Genomic DNA, 8,692 nt, shown 5'->3' with positions numbered 1-8,692 from the left:
TCTACTATCTACTATTATCTACTACTATCTACTATCTACTATTATCTACTACTATCTACTATCTACTATTATCTACTACTATCTACTATCTACTATTATCTACTACTATCTACTATCTACTATTATCTACAACTATCTACTATCTACTATTACTATCTACTATCTACTACTATCTACTACTATCTATTATCTACTATCTACTATTATCAACTACTATCTACTATATATTATTATCTACTATCTAATACTATCTACTATTATCTACTATAATCTAATATTTACTAGTATCTACTATTATCAAATCAAATCAAATCCAAGTTTATTTGTCATGTGCACCGAATACAACCTTACAGTGAAATGCTTACTTACAGGCTCTAACCAATAGTGCGGGGAAAAAAGGCATGTGTATGTGTGTAGGTAAGTAAAGAAATAAAACAACTACTATACAGTGATATCTGCTATTATCTACTATCTACTATTATCTCCTATTATTGTAACGGGTGCTGTCGTCTGATGAGGAGGAATTGGACCAAAGCGCAGCGTGGTAAGTGTTCATGACTTTTATTTAACTGAACACTGAAACAAAAATAACAAAGTGAATAAGGAAACCGAAACAGTCCTGTCAGGGGCAGAAAACACTAAACACTAAACAATAACTACCCACAAAACATAGGTGGGGAAAAAGCTACCTAAGTATGGTTCCCAATCAGAGACAATGATAGTCAGCTGTCCCTGATTGAGAACCAGCCGGGCCAAAACAAAGAAATACAAAACATAGAAAAAGGAACATAGAATGCCCACCCAAATCACACCCTGACAATTATATACTATCTACTATTATCTACTATGATCTACTGTCTTCTAGTATCTACTGTGATCTACTATCTACTATTATCTACTATGATCTACTGTCTTCTATTATCTACTGTGATCTACTATCTACTATTATCTACTATGATCTACTGTCTTCTATTATCTACTATCTACTATCTACTATGTGATCTACTATCTACTATCTACTATTATCTACTATGATCTACTATCTACTACTATCTACTATTATCTACTATGATCTATGATCTACTATCAGTGGATCTTGTGGCTTGCAAAAGTATTCACCCCCTTGGCATTTTTCCTATTTTGTTGCCTTACAACCTGGAATTAAAATAGATTTTTGGGGGGTTTGTATCATTTTATTTACACAACATGCCTACCACTTTGAAGATGCAAAATATTTGGGGTATGTCTCTATAAGCTTGGCACATCTAGCCACTGGGATTATTGCCCATTCTTCAAGGCAAAACTGCTCCATCTCCTTCAAGTTGGATGGGTTCCGCTGGTGTACAGCAATCTTTAAATCATACCACAGATTCTCAATTTGATTGAGGTCTGGGCTTTGGCTAGGCCATTCCAAGACATTTAAATGTCTCCCTTTAAACCACTCGAGTGTTGCTTTAGCAGTATGCTTAGGGTCATTGTCCTGCTGGAAGGTGAACCTCCGTCCCAGTTTCCCTCAAGAATTTCACTGTATTTAGCATCATCCATCATTGCTTCAATTCGGACCAGTTTACCACTCCCTGCCGTTGAAAAACATCCCCACAGCATGATGCTGCCACCACCATGGTTCACTGGGGTTCACTGGGATGGGGTTCTCAGGGTGATGAGTGGTGTTGGGTTTGTGCCAGATGTATTTTCCTTGATGTTCAGAAAACTCCATTTTAGTCTCATCTGACCAGAGTACCTTCTTCCATATGTTTGGGGAGTCTTCCACAGGCCTTTCGGCAAACACCAAACGTGTTTGCTTATTTTTTTCTATAAGCAATGGCTTTTTTCTGGCCACACTTCCGTAAAGCCCAGCTCTGTGGAGTGTAAGGCTTAAAGTGGTCTTATGAACAGATACTCCAATCTTCGCTGTGGAGCTTTGCAGCTCCTTCAGGGTTATCTTTGGTGTCTTTGTTGCCTCTATGATTAATGCCTTCCTTACCTGGTCCGTGAGTTAGGAGAGCTCCTTTGTCTTCATGGTGCCACTTGCTTGGTGGTGCCCCTTGCTTAGTGGTGTTGCAGACTCTGGGGCCCTTCAGAACAGGTATATATATATATATATATATATATATATATATATATATATATATATATATATATAATATATATATATATATATATATATATATATATATATATATATATATATATATATATATATATATATATATATATATATATATATATATATATATATATATATATATATATATACTCAGATCAAGTGACAGATCATGTAACACTAAGATCGTACACAGGTGGACTTTATTTATCTATTTCTGTGACTTCTGAAGGTAATTGGTTGCACCAGATCTTATTTAGGGGCTTCATAACAAAGGGGGTGAATACATAAGCACACACCACTTTTCCTTTTTTTTTTTTTTTTTTTTTTTTTAAACAAGTCATTTTTTCCATTTCATTTCACCAATTTGGGCTACTTTGTCTATGTCCATTACATGAAATCCAAATAAAAATCCATTTAAATTACAGGTTGTATTGCGACCAAATCAGGAAAAACGCCAAAGGGGATGAATACTTTTGCAAGGCATTGTATCTACTATTATCTACTATCTACTATTATCCACTAATATCATCTACTATTATCTGTGACAAATGAGGGGAGAAAACAGAGTGGAGAACAAGCCTGGTTTATGCCAACAGGATGCGCCTTAACCAAATTAAATTGTTCCAATTATGATTTCTCATTGTGAGAAAGTCTGGAGCAGATAATTGAGGCCATTGTTGTCAGGGGACAGCTGAGTAGAGAGGCATGAGTCCTTCCTTACACACTGTTTTACGTCCCAAATAGCATCCTATTTTCTATATGGTGCACTACATTTCCGATAGGGCTCTGGTCTAAAGTAGTGCACTATATAGGGAGTAGGGTGCCATTTGGAACGTAATGACTGTCTGTCTGCACATTATGCCTCACAAAGATCAGCTTGTCATTAGATTTATGTATTGCTGGCTCACTGAAAGATACAAGCCGGTATTTTGTCCTTTGTCAAAATGTAGCCTAATCGTAGTGATTGCCAAATTGTTGCCCGAAAACTTCTAACAGAAATGGAATAGTTTTAAGAACTAACTTCATTGATACTGAAGCTTATATTTTAAACTTTGAGTATCTTAGGTAGTTTAGAGAAATGTAAGGATGCATATCAGTTGTCTGATTTAAATATGGGATAGATAGATATACATTTTGTAAAAATAAAAAAAGATTATATAATTAAAAATGTCTTTATTAGAAAGTGGAATGAGGAACGCAGTCGTAACTGTGAACAGGCTCTGATGAGACGCTTGTCTGCCATCTTGTGGTGAATATGTTGCCTCTGCACTTCTTCACCCGTTGTCAGTTGAAAATGAAGTACATACAGTACTATAGTATATATACCTCCTAGAGTCGATTATCGAAGTAACATAATAAAAATCCCCATCAAAATACCGCCAGTTTAAGCTAGCGATATCTATTGTTTGTAACACGTTCACATCTGCGGTGAAAGGTGACAGAGATGCGGTGTTGGTCAGAGCACGAGACATCCCGAAAATCAGTCTTCTCATGAAAACGTCTGTAGCGTCCGAACGGTTTGACTGAACCTATGGGACCCATCTGAAGGTAACCAGTACATTAAAACTGTTTTATGGAAGTAAGGAGGTATAGACACTTCAAAACCTTATTCCTCATTATTTACTTTTGGACTGTCTTATTTTCCATTTATGAATGTGTCATTCAATGTGTTTCTATGGGTTATAGTAATAAAGGCCAAATTGAATATTTTATCAAATATTTTTTTGATATTTGTTTTGGGTACCTCTGTATGGTTATGTGAAGGAACACCCAGATATCCACAATGCAGTTATCACAACAATTTCAGATTTATTCAATGTTCTTTACACATTGTTGTTGATGGGGGGGGGTAGTATTTTGAGGGGGATACAATAAATAGTAGATGACGTCATGTAATTATTATGATAATGATGTTATTATATATCATATAAAGTCAACTCTAATATAGGCTATATTGTTTTCAAAATATTGTGAACAGGTGCGCTGGATGCAACGCCTCGAACTGAGTCTGAGGCGTGTAGTGCCGTTCGTCATAGGACAGCTGCAGACTAGAGCTGACTGCCTGTCTTCAGTTGAAAATAGTGTTCTCCTTCATGTTGAAAGCCAATCGAATGAGGTCTGTCAGCTACGGAGAGGAAACGCAGAAATACAACAATGTAGCACTCATACCTGAACCACGTACACCTGCAATTAAATATCATTACCGGTTTTAAATAATCAGTCTTCATAAACATGCGTTTTTAAATAAAATAATTATACTTCATAAATATGTTGTTTCTACTAAACTCAAACATTAAGTTAAGAATGAAGTCAAACATGTATATTCTGATAAATTGCCTACTGGATATTAGGGGATGCGGTGAATACATAGGCTACATACTATAAAGGGAAAGACCAGAGGAACAACATTCACCTAATTGACACTAACCTCTCACCATTACTAACCTGTTTGAGGTATCGGTGTCTATCTGTCTCTTCCCACTTTGTGGTCTTGAGTACCCCCATTCGAGAGAGAACATGTTCCTGTCCCTGTCTCTGGGTCTGGTTCTGCCTCTTGTTCTCCAGTCCCCAGAGAGTCCTGATGAAGCCTTGCACCAGCTTGGACGGCTGCACATAACTATCCAACAGCGTGTCTTCCTCTGAAGACGGTATATTGTCCCTGTTGCTGCTATCTTCTGATCCAGAGAGACTGGCAAGGCTTTTCTTCCCCATCAAGTGACCTAATAAAAAAGGTTTATACATAAAGAATGTACGGATGGACATTGAGGAAGAGTGAAGTTAGTGTTCTTTTGAGTCCAATTCTGGTTTGGAGAGTAAGACAATTCACCGCTGGGTTGTTATTTGAACAACCGATGTCCTGCGTCACAATGTCTTCGTTTGCTCTGAGCTTTCTCACCCAGGAACATTTCAACTAAACTTTTCGCAGGAAATCTAACTTGCCCACCAAATAGAATACTAATTTTTCTGGGTAACCAAGGTGATTAATCAAAACAAAGGCAACATTCGGCTGTCCACATTAAGTCCTATTTTTTTTGTATATACATCAGCTCAACAATTCAATCCGAAAATTGTTACACCATTAAATATGATTTGTGCAGTGGTTTCCCATCGTTACATTTTATTTATTTATCTCGAAACAAACTTTTAATCTATCCAGCAGAATCTCAAAAACCGAAGTAGATCATAACAATAATAACACTTTGTCATTTTATTATAAATAATAATATATTGTTCTGTAATATAAATAGCAACAATAATAGGTATCTTACCTACTGCCCAGTGATTCCCTCGTGGGAACACTTTTCCGATGGCTCCAGTATTCTCTGAACAATGCACCATACATAAAATTGATACCAATATAATAGCAATCGATAAGGAAGGTTTGTAGGTCCATGCATGGCACAGGTCGCCCATTATATCGCAGAGAGAGGAGGAAGCGTTATAATAAGGTATTATAATCCTTATTGGCTGTATATCCGTCCAGTCGAAAAATTCCTAAACTAATGGTGGTCTTCCATAATCAGTTCATTTATATAATACCGCGACCAACCTTCAAGTTTGTTGTCTTTGCGAAGTTATACGGGAGTGACTCCATAACGACGATAGCTCTGAAGTAGGCGACGTTGAAAGTTAAATGCCTTTCCTGAGTGTTATACGTCAGAGATCCTTAAAAAAAACACCCATGATGTTAAATGAAAATGTGACAAATTGTGATAACCTGCCATTACGAAACACGCCTGGATAATGTGTGTGTAGAGATTGCAGTTGCACGTCAGCGTCATTTCATTAACATTGACGGGTTGTTTTTTCCTCTTTGCAGAGCCTGTATAGCCTGGGACATTCCAAGTGGCAACCTATTTCCTATACATTCCCTATAAGGGGTAGTGCACTATGTAGCAAATAGGGTGCCATTTGCGACAGTCTGCTATTAATAACAGGCAGTTAATTGCTTCCCCTTACAGCAGGTTATTAATTCATATTACTTATTACAGTTCTTCACTAGGCTGTGTGATGGCCAGTGTCATGCCCTGTGTTCTGGTGATCGGTTACAGTATGTCAGTTCCAGACTAGGCTGCGTGATGGCCAGTGTCATGCCCTATGTTCTGGTGATCGGTTACAGTATGCCAGTTCCAGACTAGGCTGTGTGATGGCCAGTGTCATGCCCTGTGTTCTGGTGATCGGTTACAGTATGCCAGTTCCAGACTAGGCTGTGTGATGGCCAGTGTCATGCCCTATGTTCTGGTGACCGGTTACAGTATGCCAGTTCCAGACTAGGCTGTGTGATGGCCAGTGTGATGCCCTATGTTCTGGTGATCGGTTACAGTATGCCAGTTCCAGACTAGGCTGTGTGATGGCCAGTGTCATGCCCTATGTTCTGGTGACCGGTTACAGTATGCCAGTTCTTCACTAGGCTGTGTGATGGCCAGTGTCATGCCCTATGTTCTGGTGACCAGTTACAGTATGCCAGTTCTTCACTAGGCTGTGTGATGGCCAGTGTCATGCCCTGTGTTCTGATGACCAGTTACAGTATGCCAGTTCTCCACTAGGCTGTGTGATGGCCAGTGTCATGCCCTGTGTTCTGGTGACCAGTTACAGTATGCCAGTTCTTCACAAGGCTGTGTGATGGCCAGTGTCATGCCCTGTGTTCTGGTGATCGGTTACAGTATGCCAGTTCCCCACTAGGCTGTGTGATGGCCAGTGTCATGCCCTGTGTTCTGGTGATCAGTTACAGTATGCCAGTTCTTCACTAGGCTGTGTGATGGCCAGTGTCATGCCCTGTGTTCTGGTGATCAGTTACAGTATGCCAGTTCTTCACTAGGCTGTGTGATGGCCAGTGTCATGCCCTGTGTTCTGGTGATCGGTTACAGTATGCCAGTTCCAGACTAGGCTGTGTGATGGCCAGTGTCATGCCCTGTGTTCTGGTGATCAGTTACAGTATGCCAGTTCCCCACTAGGCTGTGTGATGGCCAGTGTCATGCCCTGTGTTCTGGTGACCAGTTACAGTATGCCAGTTCTTCACTAGGCTGTGTGATGGCCAGTGTCATGCCCTGTGTTCTGGTGACCTATGCTAGATTATAATATAATACAACTAAATGGAGTGGATTAGATAGAGTAGAGTAGGCCTAGACTGGAGTAGAGTAGAGTAGAGTAGAGTAGAGTAGAGTAGAGTAGAGTAGAGTAGAGTAGAGTAGAGTAGAGTAGGCCTAAAGTAGAGTAGAGTAGAGTAGAGTAGAGTAGAGTAGAGTAGAGTAGAGTAGAGTAGAGTAGAGTAGAGTAGGCCTAGAGTAGTGGAGTAGAGTTGAGTGGAGTAGGCCGAGAGTAGAGTGGTGTAGAGTGGAGTAGAGTAGAGTAGAGTAGAGTGGAGTGGAGTGGAATGGTGTAGATTGGAGTGGAGTAGGCCTAGAGTAGAGTGGAGTAGAGTAGAGTGGAGTAGAGTAGAATAGAGTGGAGTAGAGTAGAGTGGAGTGGGATAGAGTGGAGTAGAGTGGTGTAGAGTGGAGTGGAGTAGGCCTAGAGTAGAGTGGAGTGGAGTAGAGTGGAGTAGACCTAGAGTAGAGTGGAGTGGAGTAGGCCTAGAGTAGAGGGGAGTAGAGTAGAGTGGAGTAGAGAGGAGTGGAGTAGGCCTAGAGTAGTGGAGTAGAGTATGCCTAGAGTAGCGTGGGGTAGAGTGGAGTAGAGTGGAATGGAGGGGAGTAGGCCTAGAGTAGAGTGGAGTAGGCCCAGGGTAGAACAAATAAAACAAAATGTAATACAGTATGGTATTTTTTTATATTTAACTAGGCAAGTCAGTTAAGAACAAATTCTTATTTACAATGACGATCTACCGGGGAACAGTGGGTTAACTGGCTTGTTCAGGGGCAGAACGACAGATTTGTACCTTGTCAGCTCGGGGATTCAATCCAGAAACCTTTCGGTTTCCTGGCCCAAGGCTCTAACCACGAGGCTACCTGCTGTAGTACAGTAGAGTAGAGTACAGTAGAGTATATTAGAGTATAGTAGAGTACAGTATAGTACAGTAGAGTACAGTAGATTATAGCAGAGTCCAGTAGAGTCCAGTAGAGTATAGTACAGTATAGTATAGTAGAGTACAGTCGTGGCCAAAAGTTTTGAGAATGACACAATTATTAATTTCCACAAAGTTTGCTGCTTCAGTGTCTTTATATATTTTTGTCAGGTGTTACTATGGAATACTGAAGTATAACTACAAGCATTTCATAAGTGTCAAAGGCTTTTATTGACAATTACATGAAGTTGATGCAAAGAGTCAATATTTGCAGTGTTGACCCTTCTTTTTCAAGACCTTTGCAATCCGCCCTGGGATGCTGTCAATTAACTTCTGGGTCACTGATGGCAGCCCATTCTGGCATAATCAATGCTTGGAGTTTGTCAGAATTTGTGAGTTTTTGTTTGTCCACCCTCCTCTTGAGGATTGACCACAAGTTCTCAATGGGAGTTTCCTGGCCATGGACCCAAAATATTGATGTTTTGTTTCCCGAGCCACTTATTTATCACTTTTTCCTTATGGCAAGGTGCTCCATCATGCTGGAAAAGGCATAGTTCGTCACCAAAATGTTCCTGGATGGT

General features: G+C 39.8%; 1 protein-coding gene across 1 annotated transcript; it reads right to left on the bottom strand.

The window, feature by feature from the left end:
- Nucleotides 1–3,265: 3,265 nt before the first annotated feature.
- LOC124000435 (gastrin-releasing peptide) lies at nucleotides 3,266–5,819 on the bottom strand. Its single transcript, XM_046306786.1, has 3 exons — nucleotides 5,377–5,819; nucleotides 4,553–4,827; nucleotides 3,266–4,232 (listed from the first exon to the last, which is right to left on the bottom strand). The coding sequence occupies exons 1-3, from the start codon at nucleotides 5,519–5,521 to the stop codon at nucleotides 4,176–4,178; spliced, it is 477 nt and encodes a 158-aa protein (XP_046162742.1). The 5' UTR covers nucleotides 5,522–5,819; the 3' UTR covers nucleotides 3,266–4,175.
- Nucleotides 5,820–8,692: the final 2,873 nt, after the last annotated feature.

This window comes from Oncorhynchus gorbuscha, linkage group LG16 (genome assembly GCF_021184085.1).
Source record: "Oncorhynchus gorbuscha isolate QuinsamMale2020 ecotype Even-year linkage group LG16, OgorEven_v1.0, whole genome shotgun sequence".
NCBI lineage: Eukaryota > Metazoa > Chordata > Actinopteri > Salmoniformes > Salmonidae > Oncorhynchus > Oncorhynchus gorbuscha.
This window is presented reverse-complemented; position numbering and strand designations above follow the sequence as displayed.

Coding starts and splice junctions, on each gene's coding strand:
- LOC124000435 (XM_046306786.1), bottom strand. CDS start 5,521: ATGGGCGACCTGTGCCATGCATGGACCTACAAACCTTCCTTATCGATT. Junction 4,828..5,376: donor AGGGAATCACTGGGCAGTAG/GTAAGATACCTA, acceptor CTTTTTTATTAG/GTCACTTGATGGGGAAGAAA. Junction 4,233..4,552: donor GACACCGATACCTCAAACAG/GTTAGTAATGGT, acceptor TCCTCTCCGTAG/CTGACAGACCTCATTCGATT.